This window comes from Dermacentor silvarum, chromosome 8 (genome assembly GCF_013339745.2).
Source record: "Dermacentor silvarum isolate Dsil-2018 chromosome 8, BIME_Dsil_1.4, whole genome shotgun sequence".
Classification (NCBI taxonomy): Eukaryota; Metazoa; Arthropoda; class Arachnida; order Ixodida; family Ixodidae; genus Dermacentor; species Dermacentor silvarum.
The window spans coordinates 7478385-7499759 of NC_051161.1; the positions used below are offsets into that span (position 1 = coordinate 7478385).

The 21375-nt window shown below is 47.8% G+C and overlaps 1 protein-coding gene across 3 annotated transcripts in view; it reads left to right on the plus strand.

The window, feature by feature from the left end:
- The first annotated feature begins 1033 nt into the window (after window positions 1-1033).
- The window catches only part of LOC119460576 (uncharacterized), a 100540-nt gene continuing 80198 nt past the window's right edge, over window positions 1034-21375 (plus strand). For all 3 annotated transcript variants that reach the window (XM_037721534.2, XM_037721536.2, XM_037721535.2), the window contains exon 1: window positions 1034-1284. In XM_037721534.2, the coding sequence (XP_037577462.1) occupies window positions 1113-1284 (172 nt within the window). In that variant the 5' untranslated portion in view covers window positions 1034-1112. The remainder of the gene's footprint in view (window positions 1285-21375) is intronic.

Sequence of the window (21375 nt, forward strand, 5' to 3'; positions counted from 1 at the left end):
CGGAAAGCCAGACCTTGTCGCCTGCAAAAAAAACTCAATAATAGGTTGTTTAACTTCTTCTGTTTTCTCATATTTTACTTTGCCTGCCCTGGTCCAGCTGATCGATCACTTGGGCACGCTTCCTGAAAATGTTTGGAGAGAATTATCGGCTGCTAGCTGACAGTACGGTGATATTTAGTATTTTCGTGTGTGTGGAAGATTGCGAGCGCGTGCTTCCATTTCTGGAACGGCTTGGACACGAGGGCCCCAGTGCGCGCATGTTGGCCCAAGTTAATAAGAACATTAACCCCACAAAGTTCCAGAATTTAAAATCTTTTAAAGCGCGTCTTTGGAAATGTCAGTGCACCTTTCGCATCAAAAGTTTATGAGAACTTTATACCCATAAAGTTTCGTAATTGAAATCCATGCGCTCCGTAGATTCCGCAGCCGCTGCATGCAAGATGCCGCAACGCGCCCGCTCGCTATCGAAAATCCCTTGAAAGTTTGTGCTCGAATGGGGCTCCTTGCGTTACGTGACTCCAGGTGCAAGGGCGTTGCCACGAAATCTAGCCCGAGTTCGCAATGTTCGTGCCGAAGTGTCTTTTCGAGCGTGAAAAAGACATTGTAGAGAGAATCCAGAATGATTCCCGGCGTCGGTGGTAGTTTTGGTCGGCGGTGCATGCCGGCACGAAAACATTTCGGGGGGGGCTGAAGCCCCATCAGCCCCCCTAGGGGCTCCTGGCTACGCCCCTGGATGCAGAATAGTTGGCGTTGGGCGACGAACGCGCCCCGCAACTCGGCCGCACGAGAGGACGTATACCCCATGCATCGACGCCTTTGAATCGGCGCTAAAAGTCCGACTACCACCGACCACCTCGAGAACGGGGGGAAAGAGCCACCGAAGGCTATGTATATAAGGGTACCGCTGCGCAAAGGGACTTCAAATCGAGGTGTATAGCTGGCGCGACGGTCGGCGAGTGCGGGTCTGAAGGGAGTGAGGTGCGGTTGAGCTCCAGTGCCCGGCGGCGGCACCTGGCGTCGCGACTCGAGATCCCGCGCGAGAGAAGGACAGGGGAGGGAGCGCTCCGAGCGTCGTCGCTGGTCCCAGCTCGGTCGGCAGTCGCGCGCGGAAGATGGCTGGGCGCGTGCTCCTGAGCCTCGCGCTCTTGCTCCTGCTCCTCCCGGGACACTCGAGCGGGGCGAAGAAAGCGAAGCAGGCCGCCGACTCCGACGTCATCGAGGACGTGAACGGCAAGCAGCTCGAGGGTCTTCTGCAGACCGAGGAATACCTCGCCGTCTTCTTCTGTGAGTGGCAGCCGCAGCGCAGGGTGTGCGTGCGTGTGTATTCGGTTACCACGCCGGATAAGCCGTGGTGGTGGCAGGGGACGACCCCCAATTAACTTTTTAACTAAGTTACAATGCGACGGGATTGAAACCGTTCTGCAAACGCTGCGCCGCGGGTGCCTTGGCAGGGAGTCGAACCTGCGACATTTGGGATCGTTAACGGGACTCCCCGGCCACTGCTCCGGTGAATCTGGTTCCGTGAGTGGGCGTTCAGCGGTACCACTTCTCAGCGCGGTGTGTTCATCGACACGGTTAAAATTAGCGCGAACAAAAATGAACCGCCAGTTCTGTTCTCCATTATTGGCACAGGCGCACTTAAGTATTTACAACCTAGCAAACGACTCGACAACCAGTTGCATAAAGGTGACCGTGCCTTAGTCGGAAGACAAAAATAATACTCCTGTCTATCGATTTCTCGTTGTCACATAAAATGCCTGGAAGGTCCAAGCTAGGCACCGTATAGTACTGTACGAACAATGGAGAGTTACATAGTAGGTATTACTCGTACAACGACTATTAAGGGCTTACCTTAAAAAAATTACTCCATTCATCTATATGCGATCCTTTAGAAACCTTGCACAATGGTGCGTAATTATATTTTAAGCGTCCGCTAGACCCCTTTTCACGTACTGCCTTCCTGCTGTCCGTGACATTCGTCCTTGGCTGTGAGCAGTTTTCAACGTAGATTGCTCGTTCGTACTGTAGGCCATTATATCGAATCATAGTACTGTGACCCGTCGGATTTCAACAACCGTTCTCAACAAGAAAAACCTTAGTACAGTAACAAATGGGAATACGTCTAAATTCGCGCGCAGTAGAGTAGCATAATTCACCAAGTGCGTATTGCACTTCTTGCTGCTTATAGAACTTGATTACAACCAATACTTGAACATTGCATCGGATAAAAGAGATATGGGGAAAACTTAACATGATGCAATAACTGTGATGTCAATATTGTTGCAGCTTTCAGATGAATGCGCAGAATAATGTCATGTAAATTTTCGACCGACTGTGAATTGTTTGCACAAATTGGCGAAGCTTTCATTATAGCATGTCTAAATAATTTTTAATAAACACTGTTTGTGTTCACGTCATCCCTGTTAATGAAGCCAGTTTTGTTAATGTGACCTTTAGAGTCCCCAGTGTTATGATCGTGAAACGAAAAATTTGGATATTTAATATTCAACTGAACTCTTTTACGTTTTAGAAGCGACCCCTAAGTTTATGTTTTCTGCTATTCCTCAGCCTCTGGCACTAGGCGACAACAGACTTTCTTCTTCCGGCGAAGCTTCCTCGCATCGCACTTATAACTTGTTATAGCGTCCATACCTTCCGCACACTGGTGTCCTTGTTCGCAGCGTTCAATTATAAGCAGATAATGTCGCCTATTTTAGAACGCCTGGACTCTGCGTGTATGCGCACGAACTATGGCAATCCCTTTCGCTCGACTAGATGCCTCCAGCTGAGCATCAGTTCACACGTCGTGTGCAGCTCTCGCCCGTCAACCAGATATAATTTGACAGCTCAAAAAACAATAACAAGTGCATCCATCACAAGTATCTGAGGAACTAGGGGTCAGCTTATACACAAGCCTCACGGCAGTATTGCTCAGGGCCAGTAAGGTTTATCCGCAAGTGCGCCATCAGCCGCTATTTAGTCAAACGCGGTGTGCTGATATTTTTTTTTCCCGCATACCCACCGCGTTGTCTCCGAACCTTATGAGGTCCTCCTACTAAACGTGAGGTCGTGTGTGCGTTCAGTTACGGGTCACTGCGGCTGCGTTTCGGTTGGTGTGGAATGCGAATACTCCCACGTGCTACGACTTCGGCCTGCGGTAAAGAACCTCACCGACGTCCTTGAAAGGGAACGCACAGCTTCAAAACGTAAACGCCAGCCTAGTCAAATGTGGCCTTACGTGCGATAGAACAACGCATATCACCGCAGGGCGTGCGCCGAAATATTCTGGGAGAAAAGGAATGCCACCGTTCTAGCAGTGGCCCGAGTCCTGCACCGCGCACGGGGTCCCAGCAGCGGGCGCCGCCGCGTTTCCTCTCGGCGCCGCGCGGCGAAACTGTGCCGTCGAGCAGAGAGCGCGGGTCGCTCTAAAAATAAGGCGACACGACCGTCCGAAAATCTCGATGGGGTCTGGTAAACAATCTAACACTGGCTTTTCTCTGCGGCCAGCTCGCCTCGCACACACGCACCCGTTCCTATACACCGCCGCCGTTACTCCGCCACCCCTTCTCTTCTCCCGAGCTCGTATACAGACAGCGATGATCGCCGGGGCCATGTTGCCCAATAGCCTAACGGCCACGCCAGAAGGCCCGAGACGCCGGGTGGAAGGAAGCCGGGCGGTGTCAGAGTCCGTTCTGGCGGCGCTTCAAGCTTCTCGCGAGTCGCAGCCGCGGTCCGCTCGCAGCGCACCTTATAAAGTTTCGCGGGCGGAGGAACTGCGGCGGCTCGCTATAGTCGTCGTCGCACGTTCGACTCGGTCGCCAGCTGCGACGAAATCACATTTCGCTCTGATTCTGTGTCGAGACTCGAAAGCCTCGCGAGAATACTGAAGACGTGCTGGTGTACGAAATACGAAAAATTATCGATACGAGAATGCACATATCTCGATGGTATGCAGGACATCAAATGACAAAGAAGCAGCTGAGTCCGAAAAAAAAAAAAAAACTGACAGATATGCCGGATGGTTCGAGCTCTAGCCAGCTGCTCAGCGCAGGGAAAAGGAGAGGAAGATGGCGACGTAATAACGACGCGTAAGGATGTATGCCAAAAGAGCAATTACGATTAGAGTTGCTGTTTGTGCTTTGCCGTGTAAGAATTAATGCATGGCGGTACTTGCTGCCTCGCGACCCCGTTGTATGTCAGTTCGTGTCAGTCGAGAAATGTATATTAAATCAAAGTGACTCAGCAAAATAGATTGAAGCACTTCTGTATACTAAGCGCATGAAAAGTAAACATAACATGAATGAGCAACGTGTATGTGTCGTCGGCGACCTCTGATGAGAATTACAAGGCGCAAGATCAATCGTGACACTGCACTTTCTCTGGAACACGCGTCTTCTGCGTAGCTGCACTACAGCTGACTTTGACCTGTCAATCAGGCGGCGCGTGCAGTTCACGCCCGTATAGTATACGCACTCTCTGGGCACATGGGCGAGCGACCTGCATTTTCACGGGCTCTGCCCAGGCGTCGTACTGTTATTGCCTTTTTTTTTTTTTTTAAGTTCACCAACCCACTCTGTTATTTAGTCTCCTGGTGCTTAGTTTTATGCTTGAATAATGAGCTCAACAGAGAGAAAAGAGCTTGTTAACAGCGTCCGCAGAGCGGCAACCTACGCAAAGAATACATCTAAAAGGCAAGCTAAGTAGAAACATTGCTTGCCATTTGGAACAGAAAATGAGACGGAGGAAGCGGAGAGGGGCAAGTTCTGTAACCAAATTATTCGTGTATGGAGCTCCATACACAAATAATTTGATTACACGAAAGCTTACAACCATCTTATATTTCTGGTTCCTTGGAGCGATACAAACTCATCGCGCCGCCGGCCAGCTGTAAACGTCATGTCCCTTGTTTCGTGCGAAGGCCCAAACGTGGAAGGATGCTGCTCCACCGAACACCGCAGTGTCGCGGAAAAGCACACGTCAAGACCGCACGCCGGTCTTTATTACTGCGACCCGAAAACCACGGACGCAAGGAATGCGCCGAGTTGTGACGGAGAAGAGCGGTTCACGGGATGGAAGGGAGCGCCAACAATACCCGCGGCAACTGAAACTAGCGTATGGCTGGCGCGACTGGGCGCTCGTGCACTGACGTTGCTGTTTATCAGCGGATGTGGAAGCGTCACGAATTCGGGCAACGGAAGAGTCATAGATAAGAAAACAAAACTCTACTCTAAATAGAAAGAAACCGAAGGGAAATGTGCAACGTCTTGCTCTTAGATATGCAACTTTCCAAATATATTTCTAGGTTACTTACCGTGAGCGAACATCAGAAGCAGCCTGCGCCCTCGTGCTCGCTCGGTGGGGACGATTATCTTTTTTAAAAAATTTAGTGCATACTGCAGACCACAAGAGTGTCCCAACAGGACAGTCGCATATATTACAACAATCAATGCAACGTATGGACAGGACGCATCATGTGAAAAAATACAATTCTCTCTACATTAGAATGGTGCTATTAGCAACGAAAGTACGGAATATATAGAGATATATAAAAAAAAAAAAAACACAACGACGATGATGATGACAACAGTGATATGAGCACCCCAGATGAGACGGCTGTGGCACATGCCACCAAGCTCGTTCTTTAACATTTTCCATTGCATTTAAATGTATTTTATTCTACAAACTACGTTCTTAGCGGCAGAAACGTCGCTTCATTGCATGTTTCTTTCTTCCTTTTGCCCGCCAATTTTCCAGCCGCCTTTAATAGTTTCCACAGCCAGCTTTATTCGTGTTTTCCCCGCTGTCCTTAAACATAACGCTTCAGTTAACACCGTGTCTTTAACGGGATTGCGGCGAAAAATTGCAGGGAAACACAAACAAACAATAACGAATATACCACGGCAGACTAGCGCTGCGAAGAATCGCAACCCAAATTGCAGAAATATCGAATTATCAGAAACAGAGGCCGCGCGGCGTCCTCCTTATTAGGCACCAAAGTGTTTTCCTTTGCGAATAGGCGTTTCATGTCCCCGTGAAACTGCTTCGCAGTCCTCGCGCACCCTCCTGACCGTCTCCGCCGGCAGCGTTGAACCTGCAACCGCTTACAATTAACGCTTTACCTTTAACGGTTGATTCTAAGCGTGTCTCCTGTTAACGTGCGCAAGATTTACAGGCAATATGTAGAGCTACTTGCTTACTCCAATTCTAAAATGTAAATATCTGCACGAAAGAGCATTAGGCTACGACTACCTGTTGGAAACTTCCTACGGTGTCTCCAAAGCAGCTACGAACTTTAGAATTCCCCCACTATGTTTCTCCGCGAACACGTTCTGTTTCCATGACATTTTACTTTGATATACTTAGTTCGCAAACTGAAAAAGCTTTAGACTCTCTACAGGTATATATAAGCGCGCTAATTTGCCCAAATTTGATTATGTCCTACGGTGTCCTCATCACAACCTAATCTTTTTTTTCTAGAATATTCCTCCAGAAACACGCTTTCTGCGAAGCTTTGTACTCACACGTCCGATACATGTGAAACGGCGTCCTGTTGAATATTTCATGCTCCAAAGTGCAGTTACAAAACCTATGCAGTTTCCTACAACGCGCTTAATTATCTCGCACATGATTAACGTTGTCCATATATTAAACTTGACACACCTGACACCCCCTTCCAATTCACTCCCTAAATACATTTTCGTCGGAACTTGAAGCGCAAGCAGTGGAGCGGACATTGTCCACCGCTTCTAATCTGACTAATATCTTCGCTGGAAAGCAAAAGAGATGGCGCGCAGTGCTATGTCCACGTTAAACCTGCCTGTTGCTATACAACCCAGCACCACCACCACATGTCTACGCGGAAGAAATGACCGGAGCATTGCTCACGATGGAGTTTTGAAGGGCTATGAGAACGCAATGCAAAGACACGCGTTTCGATCTTCCGAAGCCTGTTCCGAACCTGAGTTGCCTTCTAGAATACGGCTGACAGCGCCGGGAATGCAACGATAGATGGTCAGCTGATTTTCCCTGCAGCGCGACGTATGCAGACATAATCGCGCACATATCTCCCCTGATCAGGTGCCCTTGTGCAACACAACAATGTAGCACCACGGAGACAACAGTGGAAAGCCTTGGTGATAAGAACAAGGCTTCGAATGAAGAAAGTGTAGGTGCAACCGCCAGCAATGAGCAGGAATTTATAACCATGTTGCCCACCTCAATCAACAAAGGTACGTTATATTCTTGTACATGGCGCTGCTGCGATTACCTCACATGGCAAAAGATTCGAACCTTACTATCTTAAAAAGCGATCCAAGTATGCGGCTTCTGATAAAAGCTTCGATCTGCAGATCTATATAAACTCAGGCGTACATCAAGTGCTGCGTTAGCAAGAAGCGAAGAACTCCTGGACAATATACTCTCCGAGCTAATATTTCAAGTTTTACACAAGGAGATAATCCAAGCTCACATATGCCGTATAGCAAGCTGTTATACTCACATATGCCGTATAGCAAGCTGTTAAAAAAGGGGGCACAAGTATCTTCAATGCAATATTTCGCTACTGCTTTCACAGATGCCGCTGAAGTCAGCAGTAGTTTACCATTGCACGCCCTGTGAAGACTCCGATCTGCCTGCAGCCGCCAGCTCTATCAAGGTTCATTGTAACTTTGGTAATTAATTACGGCCTTTAGAATTTCACCCCGCACTTAGCGATCTCACCAGTATCTATACACATGCACAAGGTATATTTGACGCCAGCAAAGTTTCATTTCTATGCGTCTTTTGGTCTACCTGTTACGATCGGTTGAAAATCGCCCGCCAGCACAATCGTAATGCAACTTTCTTGTCTGCATGTCGCGGTCGTTGCGAATCGCCCGTGCACGCGCAAGCCCCCAAGACGATGATTTCTCAAAAGCTGCCACGTGCACGAGCCATGACGTGGTACGCGTGCTTATGACCCAATCAATCGAACAGGTCTTCGCCGCCCGTATCAGCTGACAATGCAACACAAGATGATCAGGGCGCATTTTCATAACATTGTTGGGATTGGAGGATCACGTGCTGCGGTGACCTGCCATGAACGCGCGTAGTGATCGTGGTTATCAGAATGCGTGACTTTTATTCAGATTGCAAGATATGATCTGTAGGTGTGCACATGTCCGTTCAACTTATGGGATGCGATCGTAGTCGTGCAAATATGCGAGAATGTGTCCTTCTGAAGGAGCTTTGGCTTTCCGCCCCATTCTCTACACCGACGTCCGTTTCCCACGGCAGAAAGTGTGGTTTTGTTGCGTCTCCTCCGTGGCACCCTCGTTCGCAGGGAAGGCCTTGTGCTCGCTTCGAGTCAAGCTACTCTAGAGTTGCAATCGCAAATCGGCGTCTCGTATTCTGGTTCCAGATAAATTTACCGAGACATTGCTCTGTTTGAATGCGGGATAATCGAAGAGTGCGATGGAAGCGCAGCCTTGTATGAAATGCGTAATCCAGCAAAGAAAGGAGAGATATAGTGAAGAGGAAGAGACGCTATTTTCTGCAGCTCTTTAGGAAGCACAGTTCAGCGCCTTGGAATAAATAAATAAATAAATAAATAAATAAATAAATAAATAAATAAATAAATAAATAAATAAATAAATAAATAAATAAATACAAGAAAATTGGGGAAAATAATAACGACGAAGAAATAAGTTGAAAAGCAACACGCGTTTTATTTTTCTAGTTGTGCACTCGGGAATGTGTGACTTTTTTTTTTTTTTTTTACCAAGATTTACCCTTCTTTCTTATCTGCTGCCTCAAAATTTCCTTTGGATCACATGCAGTCGTTATCTCGCCTGCAAGAATGGACGCAATGTCCGCAGAGGACGCTGACAGCTTTTGGGGAGCGCCCTCGAACTGATAATGGTGCTTCCTTATGGCGAACCTTATACCCGCCAGCGTCGCGTAAATAATTTCGACACTTTCGATTCTGCCGGGATTTTGGGACACCCTGTGGGCTGCAACTCAGCAATGAAGAGCATGCATTAGAATCGTCTCATTATAAGATACTGTATTTTTCTTCTGTGTTCGTTGCACTTTAGCCTTCTTCGACTTTTTTGAGAAAACCAATTCAGTGTCTTCTGTCATGTTCATATCAGCGGCAGCAACAAAGTCTGCTTTCAGACGGATGATTATACCTACGCAAAACGCCAGCTTTATATAAGATATTTGGAAACATGAACTTCATACGCAAGGGTAACTTTCTTAATGCACGAGAGATAATGATAAACTTTCAACGGTGCTAGCTGAAAGGTGTTTGACTGGATCATCGCTTATTGCGTGTGTGAGGAATCCACCTTCGCATATACTATGTCCAGAAGTGAAAAAAAGAAGTAAGATGCTGCAATGCCGCAGAACCGTGTGGCCTTATTCGATGTAAGAAAGCTTTGACAGCTCCCCCTTTCTTTTCCCTGATCAGTTTTTCTTCTAACAAAACAGGCAGCGTTGTGCCTTGATTTCATTTACTGATTCTTTCTTGATGCATTTCAAGAAAGTACGGGATCCAAAGGCCAATTTACAGCACTTAACGAATGCTCCTGTAGATTAGGTAAAGTTATTGGCTCGTAGCCTCCGCTACCTGCGTGCTTCAGTGAAGATAAACAAAAACAAGAAAAGAACAAGAAAGCATTAAAAACAACGCAGCGAATGAAAATGAAATGCAGAGACCGCGGATTTGCAAAGCGCTCTCGGTTTGCGAAAACTGTTTATCACTGCCCTTCGCTTTAGCTTTGACGCTTTTCACCATCGCAATCGTTCAGTGCCAGTTGTTGCGAACTCTTTTTTCGGGCACGACATTTTTGCATTACGGCCGGCAGGATATTTTTATTTGCAACTTATGAGTAGAAAAAAACGCTCGTCGGATGGTGCGCGATACTCATGTGCGTGGCAAAGTCATGAATTATAATCTACCATATTAACATTTATAAATGCGGTGCACACACGCCCTATACGATATGTACGGGCTGGCTTCAATTTCGCCGATAGTGTCCATTTACTGAATACCCTGGAATTATAAGTATAGCCTCAGTTCTGAGAGTTAAGTGGCCTATTTATGCAATTTATTATTCTCTCTCTATGTCTGGCTGTACAACCTCACCGACGTGCCACCGGCTCTCGTCCCCAAGCGCCTAAAGTATGTAAAGTGGGGTCAATGACAAGTGGAGCGGCAGGGCGGCGCGCGACTTCTCGCCACACCGACCTTTGTTCATTTTCGCCGCGTTTCTCGCATCGTCGTTTTCGTGGCGCTGCAAAGGGCGCACCACCGTCCTGTCGACGTCGCACCGAGAGCCCCGAGCGCGCGCACGCGGGCGCTCCTCGCCGGCACGGCGTCGTCTCCCCACTTGGCACGCACACCCGTTTAGGAAGCGGGCCACTGAGTCAGTCCCGCTGGGCACCGCGTCGCCAGCCGAGGGTTTTTGGTTACCGCGCGCGCCCCGGAGGGCATTCCACCACCACCGCGGTCACCGCTACTGGGCTGACGCGCGTCGGTCACACCGCGTTGTTGCGTCACTCAATGGGAGACGCGGCCACACCGCTTCGGCTCCGCGGGTGGAGTGGAACAACGACGGTAGGCTTAGTGTGACCACGCGGGTCATTCATTATTCAATATGTTGGTAGGGAAAGCTTTTCTTTTTACCACGCGAGTTGCCATACGGCATAATATACACCTAAATAAATGCGCGCACTCATTCTTCGTGAAGAAATGGCATAAGTGGCCTATAGAACTTATTGTACACAATGTCAACTTTTCGTAGTATGTGGGCTGTCTGTCCACATCCTGGCACCTGGACGCAGCCACAGCAGATGGTGAGAATCCACCGCAGAACACTTCGCAGGGTCTTCAGGTGCCGGGTTCGGTTTACGAAAGGCGTAACGGACATTCCTCCGCCCCATTAAGATTACGAAGGAGGGAGCAGACACACGGGGGGTTAACAGCAGGTGTGTTTGCCGTCGGAGAAGAGATTTTCGGGCTATGAAGATGGAGCGGAGCTTCGAGGGAAGGAACATAGGTGGGTGTCAGGCATACTTGTAACGAATTGCATTAATTAAATAATAAATTAATACTAGTACTTAATCACATATTTGGTAGTTTTGTAATTGATCGATTACTTTTATTGCTCGATAACGCTTGCTGCAATTCAATTACTTCTTTAGTAATGAATTACACGTAACCAGTTACTCTATCGACCAGACAAGCTGAAACAGGTGACGCAGCTTTGAGAACTTGAATTTGGCGGGAACTACAGCGCCCGCGCTCGTGCCATGCAGCAGCGTCGCGGATGCGCATTTGCATGCACCTGGGCGTCAGTTTTTTGTCTCCCGACGATTTGAACCGACGCTGCTCTGGCTTGATAGAAATGACCACTTCGGGCATTGATGCCAGGATATCACCTATACGGACGATTTTCTTTTTTTCGTCTTTTCAATGCTTTATCGGGACGCCTTCTCCCAGTATCCACACCAATGAAGCGCTGCGCTTCAATGAGGATCCAGATACGATCGTAACTGCATTGAGCAACCAGTACCTTGTGCGCAATGTGCTTGCTCGGTGCACCACCGCCCTTCCATCCAGCGAGCACATCGAGCGAGTTTTCACTTTCGCTGCTGGTGTCATCCCAAGAATATACAAGGGAAGATGACCGGCGGTTGTTTTGACAAGCAATTGTTAGTGACGATAAACAACGTTTGAAGGACTGCAGAGGATGCACTGAGAGAGCCAGGTCAGCTCGTTCTATTTACTGTATGTGTGCAATGAATGCAATGACAATAAAGGTTGGTAGGAAAGTAATGTAAAAGTAATCGATTAACATTTTAGTACTTGCTCAATTACTTTCATTTGGCAGTAATTGGTCATTGTAATCAATTACACCTTTGAATGAAGTAATTGTAATCAGTTACTTTTGCTGTAGCGTACGTGTACAAGTCTGGTGTCAGGCGAAGAAGGAGAGTAGGTTATCTTGTCGGTTGTAGTGGTGGTGAAATGTGATGACATAACCTAAAAACACGGTAAAGTTGTACACCTGCATATTTTTATGGGTAAGCGGCGCTCTTGAGCTTGAATAATGGTAAGAACCGCAGGTACTTCAATGTGTTGGTTGTTTTCGTTAGGTTTGTAGACAGAATCGATATTATTAGAATCTGCAAGGGTATACACTATACATTTAACAGCAGTGCTGTAGCGGCACCGTTAAATTTTGTGGCTCCAGTAAATTTTACTGGCACCGATATAAACTTTGGGTCTCATACTACCATTATGCAGGGCGAGTATGTTGCGCTACTGCCGAGGTTGCGGCCGCCGACGATGTAGATATACTTCAGACTCCATAGCGGTACGTGCTGCCCGAGCCAGCGTCACGCGCTCGTCACGTGGCGTCGCGCAGCCAATGAGAAGTTAGGTGCCGTTCTTTCGCTGCTGCAGAGACCGCGAGACCGCCGGCTTTTTCGCTCAATCGGCCATTTGACGCTTTCGCATCAAAGAAAGTTAAATGATGCCGAAGTAGCTAAAAGAAACGAGTCGCTAAAGATGAAACGTGTCTACGAAACGAGTCTTAAGAAATGAAAGACGAGAAGCTCTGTCGAACATGTCAAATACTTAACTTTCAGTATGTTGATAGATGCTTAAGGTACACTGCGGATGCTATAGGCGCTGGTGTTAACGCTTGCAATTCAGGAGCACCACACGAAGCGCAGCCATTGTGGGCGGCCCTTTTGCTGAAGGCGCAGTCAGGTATATATGCTAGCTTGTGCACGCAACTTATACGCCAACTGGAAAAGACACGACGCCGGAGAAAACGGCAATCAGCGCAGGGTAAGCGCTTGAACACGCATCGGTTCAATTAAATGGCCGCTATACTTTTTTTTTTTTTTTTTATCCAGCGGCCGTGGCTAAAGGAGGCGTGATTTTTTAAACTCGTTCACGGATTAAACCGCATCGCACCACCTTGGAACTCGTTGATTCCGGTAATGAACGCAGCTCGGTGTCAGCGTGCGTTTGGCACGAGGACCACTGTTGCGTGGCCACGCAACCCTGCTTCAGCGGGTGAAAAATGGCGGCCGGAATGCTTAGTAATCTTTCGCATGCAGTATTCAGGAATTATCTAAGCGATGCGTGTTTGCCCCTAAAGGCTTGTTCTTTCCACGTCAACAAAACTAAAACGGCCTGTTTGAACCATACATGATCTGCGGTGCGCGCCATCAACCGTGATGCTGGACTAGAGCTCGTCGTATAGTGCTACATCGTAACTTAGCTTACGTGACGTGTTTTATGCCAGATTGAAGAATTTGGCGAACCGCATTTTGTAGTTACGCAAATTTGCTGATGTTAAATGCCGCAATTTGTTTAAGCGGTGCTACTCGCGTTTGACGTTAATTTTGAACGCCCGGCCAAAGACGTTGTAGCAGCTGCAGCTTTTTCGCTTGTTGTTATTTTTCTAAAACAAACCTTCTGCCTTTCCTTGCGTAAGTTTTTGAGCGAAAGCAACATTACCTCTTCGTGACGAGCTGGTGCACCGACTCACGTGGCTTCACGAATTCATATCACCACTGTCTTTTTATTTTTTCTGCGCGAGGCTTTATCGCGTGTTTCACTAAAAGTGGCAGATATTATTGTAGGCTTCGGCAGGCGTTTGGTCCTGCTATTACACCAACGTAGGTCGGGTAACGACGTAAGGAAATAATGTAGAAAGGAGGTTTCTAATAAATAAGTGTGCTTAACGGCAGAAGTGAGCATGCATATTCCAAGCAGTTAATAGAATGAGGAGAAAAAGAAAACATATTTGCGACGCAATGCTCGATAACACTGTACAGAGTAGAACATTAGCATAAACATGTAGGCTGTACGAGAAAGCTTAGAACTTGAATTAAGATTTTCTCCAGCAAGGCTAAATATGAGGGATAAGTCGTAATTTAAATTATCACTTCAGTTATCAGAAACTCGTCAATTTAATAACTGCTGCCGTTGTTTAGCAACGAGCGTTCTGCAGTTATGCATTCACCACAGCGTTCAATCGGCATCGTATGATAGAATACTCCGAGTCTGCCAACACGCATGGGCCGCCAGACAACCTGAGCAGCAGCCAGCAGAGCGGGACTCATTTGTGCTGAGCGTCGATGACGCCGCCGGCACTCTTCGGTGAGCGGCGCACGCGAAGGCAGCGCATCGCAGCTTCATCCGCGCAGCCTTCACGCTTTGTCTGGCCGCGCCCTCGGCCTAAACACGCGTGACGTGCGACTTTAACAATGGGCGCGGAGTCAGAGCGACGCGACACGCACAGCAAGTCTCACCGCTGCAGCCGCGCTGCTTGGCCACGACTAGTGAACTGGCTCATTTGTGCCTGAAGGCCAAGGCGTTATCAGCAGAGACGCTACCAAGATGGCGGTCGTGCGTGTCACGGGAGGTGTCGACCCTTCGCGACCAACTGCGGCAACGCGGTGGTTTGCGCATTCTCGCAGCACTATAAATACATGCATTCGTGTAACAACTGCATACGTGTATGTAATGAATAGCTATGTAAACACATATTTACCATCTATGAAAGCCACGTGAAGTGTACCGATTACGGTGCATTTTCCTGGAATTCGGTTGCGGCTGTCTGTGCATGCCTGGTACCATCAACGTAAATACGAACGCGAACAAGTAGAAAACGGCTAGAATTATTCTTTTTTTACGTTTTACGTTCGGCTGCATTTGTAGCATTGGCTTAATTCATGCTTGAAAGCGTACATAATGAACTCCACCTTCCTTTAAAATCTGCTGCATGTAGCGAGAGTATATGTGCGTCGCACTCCCGTGTAGTTAGGCTGCACGTAACGCGTGGCGTGTTCAGTTTTTTCCTCGATCACGTTTCAGTTTGTGCCGACGGTATGTGCAACTCTGATTCAAACACTGCTATAACGCAGCACTAATTACCAACTAACACAACCGTAAATGCTTGTGTTATTAGAAGTAAGTGCCCTATCGGCGTTGCTTACTGAAACTTGTTGAAACTCGGCCAGTCTTTCGAAATATAGTTTTTTTGAAAATTCGGCCCATTAAGTTACGCTAGTATATTGCGGTGGAGTTCTACACCTTCCCGAAGGGGCAATGTCCAACATTTCTGCTCATGTACAGCCGGCCACAATAGTTTACGGGAAACGGGCTCCACGACAAAGGTGAATTTCCGCTCTGTTAAGGCATGAAGCTTCTCATTAAAAAGAAAAATGATGTCACCTGCATTAGTAAATCACCATTCTACAAAACGAAACGAATAGAGCGTGAAAAGGAAGACCGGTGGCGACGCCGCATTCAAGTTCCGACACCAGCTCTTCGTGACGTCATGGATTTTGAAAGCAACGTCTATACAGCTGCTTAGTACATTTTTTATAAGATGGACTACATTGCATTCTAGAAGGACTAAAGACTAAACGTAGCCAGACACAAGAACATTTGCACAGCCACAACGAACCAAATAAGAAATAATGGTTTGAAATCCGTGACGTCACTGTGACGTACCGGCCCTGATATATTGGTGCGAAATTAAAAAAAAATTGAACTTTGACCTTCAATATCTCTTCTAATAATGAACCGTTTACAGCAAAATTAATGAAAATAGAGTTTCAAAGCAATTCAAAGAGATCGCACTCTGTATCAGGCTGCATGTCAGCTAAGTCACTAATCACTCGATCAAGTGCCTTAATTAATAGCATGGCGCGTGCATTGCATTGCCGTCAGCTTGCCGAAGCCTGAAGTGGGCAACGTGGCCGCGCGCACACAACGCGTTTGTTTCGTTTTCGCTTTTGGTATAGAAGAAAGAAAGAAGTACGACGGAGAGCACAGACCACGGTGTAAGATATATACTCTTTAGGTGAGGACACTCGCCAGCCTCGATCGACCAGATACAGTAGCAAAGGCGCGCGCCGATCAGCCCGGTGACGGCAGCGGATACCTATCGGTAGTACAACGCCACTTCAACACAGAAAGCTTTTTATTGGTTTAATCTCCCGTTGTTATAGCAACGGGCGGTTCGCGGGAAATCCGAAATGATTGAGTGACGCACGAAAGTAGGTCACCGGCGAGAGGGCATGCGCGCGTTCCTTGTCGGCGCACGCTCTCGCCTGCGTTCTAACTGAAGTTGCGTCGTTCCGCCGATAGGTATCCGCTGCCGTCACCGCCCCGATAGACGCGCGCCCTTGCTACTTTATCTGGTCGATCGCGTCTAGCAAGCAAGCCGAGAAGTGTCCCCACCTAAAGAGTATATATCTTACACCATGGCACAGACATATCACTCATGCTACCAGCTTCTTCTTTTCGCTTATTTTGCGCTGGCTTTCCCTACTTACGCTGGACGCCCACCCTTCTCCAGCGCTCAAAAATAGACGATTCCCCTCTTCGTTCGAATCGTTTCCTGTCGTCTTCGCTAAGCCATCCAGCGCAGCCGAGACGCACGCAAAGACCGTGAACTTGCCCGTGACGTCACTGTAGGCACTGGCACCGTATGGAAGCTGGAGTTTCCTTCTCTCTCTTTCAGACACACACACACACGCACAAACACATCTGTTGTACAGAGGCGTGTGCATGCCACATTAGACTTCAATATGCACTCGTAGTACAATTAGATCACTACATTTTGACGAGTACACCACGGAGAAGGAGTGCAGCGTAGAGTGTGTTTGCCTGGTGGCCCTGCATCCTCGTCTTGGCCCAAGCGCTGCAGACTAAGCGGGCCGGCGGGCCTTCTATTTTCGGGAGCTGGCCCACGCGGCCGCCGCCCGCGCTCCGAGAGTGTCGGCCCACAACCACCGGTTGCGAGTCGCCCAAGAACGCCGACGCTCCGTCTCAAAGTCACTAAAGCCGCGGTGCGAGCGCTACGAAGGAGCGCGACTAATTTAACCGGTCTGCCTCCCCGCTCCGTCTATTCAGCGTCTGCACTGTTACACGAAGCGTTTTATCAGAAGCTCCGAGCCGGAGTTATCTCTGTGTGTGTCCGTATGAGATGATACTGGCGAGAAAAAGCAACTTCACCAATCATATTGCAGTCATCTAAATCCTGTAAATGCTAACGAACACTTCATCGGCGCCAATTTACCGACACCCTGTCTCCACAGCCTGGATTATCATCTGCAACTCCGTCTTCCACTAGAAATACCTAGAGCTGAAAACACACACACTTTTGTATCACATGTGGTTCGGGGCGGCATTTACGAATGCCTATTCATTCCGCATTGCAACGGTTGATAGCCCATAGACCATGCATGCGACGTCGTCGGCTGCGAGGAGACGATCAGGAAGCTCCATTGTTACTGCCCTGGTTACAGTATGGCTAGAAGAGCGCAGTAAACTGCGCTTGACAAATTGGAAATTCGCCCATTGAGTGAGGGGAAAATCCTCAGACACTTTTTAGGTCGACTTCTGCACAAAAGGCTTTAAACTCGTTGCATCGCTACTTGGGAACATGCGGACTGTTGTAAGAGTTGTGTGTATATATAGTATAGTTCGTTTTCTGTTCTTATGCACATAATACTATACAGTGTATCGTTTCACACTGTAACGTTATGCTCTCGCACCGCGATAATTTAACTACACGACTGAATGTCACTTCACTTCGCTTCCCAGTGTACACGTGGCCGTGCGAACACGCTATATAGCAGTACCTCTCATTGTCCCGTTTACCGCGCGTGGAGCAGATGGATGTTCGTCGGGAACCGGCAGGAGCCGACCTCGCGTTAAACCACAGATGTGCGCCCTGTGGGATTTGAATGCCGCGCACACGACCTCAAAGCATCGATCGAAGGGACAATGCCTGCTGTGCAGAGCAAGGCCTAACGATAATGGCGGTTAGGCTCGCACTGGCGGCGGGGCCCGATTAACGACCGCGCGCGGCCGCCCAGTAGCGTCGTCCTCGTGCCACCACAAAGCAGCAGCCACGCGAGATATATTGGCTTAGGCTTTGCTCCAACGCGAGCCAAGAGCACTCGACGCTGACAGAAGGGATTATTTAGCAACAGTTGGGCAGCCTGTTTTCGTTAATTTGCATAACTGTATGCGTACCACCAGAATAGGCTGCCGACCATACTCTTTGACGCATGAACTGACGGTATACAACACTCCTACAACTGCTGTACACCTTTACCATGCGTCGCCCTTATATACCACACCACCAAGCTACCAGCCACGTGCACGTGCCGCGCGTGCGCAAGTGGCACCTAAATGGCGGTGACGTACGACAGAACAATAACGTCATGCCATATGCCTCATCAGATCCAATAAGATTCAATGCCGATTACAACAAGGTACGCGCTCACAAACAAGTTGTAAAACTCACTTACTATTGACCCTTTTCGCGGCGATCCCGTGGGCGCTGCCATGTTTGATCACGTGGTGACGCGTCCATTGCTTGCCTCAACTGCCTCCGTTGCCATCCTTGTTTACAATGGAAGTGTATGACGCCGGCGCGGCTTAGAAAACCTCTGTTTTCGGAGATATCGTAGACGGTGACTAGGTGAACGACACGAAGCTTTGATCACAGCTTCAGAGAACATGCAAAAACGCTTTCGGATCTGATTAAGCTATGTCCAAACGGTGAAAGCAGCGTATATGGTGCTTGTTCTACAAGCAGGGCTAAATATGTATTCCAAGCTATCCAAGCTTTCCGATTATGAATTCAGTCAGGATTAGTGTGTTTTGCTCTGTGTTCTTTATTCGGCAAATATTTTGAAGCAGTGGCTTGTCAGTTTCCGACTCAGTGAAGTTCCTCGGTGCGGCCACTATCTGATTACTTTCTACCTAATCGCTCGCGGGTGGGCTCAGTTGCGATTTATTTGTTCTTGCTGCGCACAAGGCTTGAAACGTAGCTGTTTTGTACATTGTAATACCTTGTATTAAATATATATTACAGCTAGTAACTCGCTTACTCTTGTGGACCGTCACGAAACATTCAGCTTCGACCATTCGTGCAATCCGTCATTTATTGTGCGTATACAGTGCGCATATATTCAAGTGTGCGCCCATTCACTTATTCTTGATACGTCGGCGATAGAGTGGGCGTAAGTTTTCCTGCCATTTGGGACAGATGTGTATACATAACGTGCGCGAAACTTACTATGACAGGAAGCGGCGCTACTCCCTTTGTCATTGTTTAACGAGTGGTACTCACTCTTGACAACGTTCTGGGGATGAAGCCCTTTCTTTGAAGGTTAGCGATACAAGGCTGGCGGATGAGCAAATTTCTGTATCCTCGAGGAAAGCCGTACATCACGAAGTGCCGCTAACACGTTCGGACAGTTTCAGCAGCGGTCCGCAAACTTGGCCACACAGATTCATTCTATTTCTTAACATTCCAGTAATTATTTTTGCAGCCAACTACTGCACACGTCTTCAATCCACATGATTCAATCTAGCATGATTGGAGCACACTGTGTTAGCGAAAACTCAGTTGCATTTCTGACAGCTGATCGCACAGAGGCAAGGTAGAAGCGGTAATGGTTTCGTATTCGTGCGCGGTCGCTGAGGAGAGGTATGGCGCGCCGCCGTGAGCGCCATCTCGTTTCTCTAAAACAAACTGCTCCGCGAAAAGGGTCAATAGAGAGCACATAAAAATGAACGTGTCACGTACCTCTGAATTGTCTGTTTTCCACAGAGCGGATGCATGAAAAGGTTACTACGGGGGCACCACCTCTATGCAACCTAAAGAGAGAAGTAAATGCAGTTTGCGATCGCTAATTGCATAATGGGGCTGTTGTGCTTGTTTCTAGTGATTGTCCGCCACCGAAACGTAATTACATTACGCTCTCTCTTTGATCTCAGTTTACTTTGTTCGGGTGTAAAACCGTATATATGCCAGCAAGCATGCATGTGACTCTCACCGAGGGACACCACGAGTAATAAAGTTATGATTGCTTTGCTCCTGTTTCCTTTCGGAGCGAGAAGCATCTATTGTTTGCATGCGTGGCCTATATAGTTGTGCCAGTGTCCTCAAAACCAATTGATGTACGTGCTTTTGAAAGCGCATTTACTTAGAAACGTTTCAATGTACGACGTTCATAGCAGAGCGATCCATGGCACAGTTCGTGAAATAATGGGTTCGCGCAAAAATAAAAAAAATTGGAGAAGCTTTGAAAGTTGCATTATAGCAGCAGATTAACATCCCAAATACGTGGTGGTTTTGGAGAAACCCCCATCCGAAAAGAGCAATATATAAAACACGTCGTTTGCCAGATCTCTGTATCTCTTTCTGTAGACTGCGGCTTGGGATATGCGTAACTCGCCTGGCGCCGGCTTCTCCTCCCAGTGCAACCACGTCCGATATTGCTTTTTTTAAACACTCCATAGCTGATAACCAAAATTTCAGGGCCCACACTCACAAAATGTCGTTGCGCTAAAAGTGATCATTGAACGGATCGAGAACTATGTCCCTCATCTTCGGAAGAGAAGCAAAGGACCATTTCGCACAGTCTTTTTCCGGGACTGCACAGAATCCAGTACATTGCCGGGACAGCCATGCAGTCATCTAATACACTCACTGTACGAATGTATCGCCGTGCACAGTATTTACGTGGCACGGCGTAACTGACACACATACTATACCAAACGTTTGCCCGTGACCACTTTTCGACGGTCCAGCAATTTCCTTGGCAACCTTGCGACGACCAAATGCCTGACCAGAGGGAGAGAGAGTAACTCTTACACATGCTTACTCTGCACATACACTTGGCAATAGCTATGCAATGTCGAAAGAAGTTCAAGTGACGTGGTGGAAGACGTGACGCACTTTCTTCGGGACGTCTAGCTTTCCCCCCAGAAGGGGGGGATTTCTCGTTACGCGGTTCTTAGCGGATGATTCCTGAAGTGACCACCATTATGGACTGGTGACAGCGCTGTTTCTTACGTTCCTATAAAAGAATCCGCTTTCCTCGTTCAGTGGTGGAGTTCTCCGTTTCCTTGAGGCGGAGCGAATGCGGGCCATAACCTTAATGTTGACACCATCGCAACCACAACTGCCGAGGAAGCTACAAATAATCATGGCGACGGGAAGGAGCGCTCGTAAGTACACCAGCAATAATAATAAATAATAACTGTCGTTTTAAATATACGACCCAGTTTCACTCCTCATGAACAAGATGTTATGCCGTCTCGGAGGGTGCCTGATTAACTCGGACTATAGGAAGTATACAGGTATGTAGAGTGCCTGCTTATAACCAGAAATGGCAGGCTACACGGGAATGGCTTAATGATTTACACGTTCGGTTCTTCTTTATTTTACGCTTTCTTGTTTTCATCTGTATTCATATTCCTTAACAGGTGTTGTTTTATTTTTATATTTTTGCAATAACGGGATTCGTGGTGACCTGTTTATCTTTGTTTACACC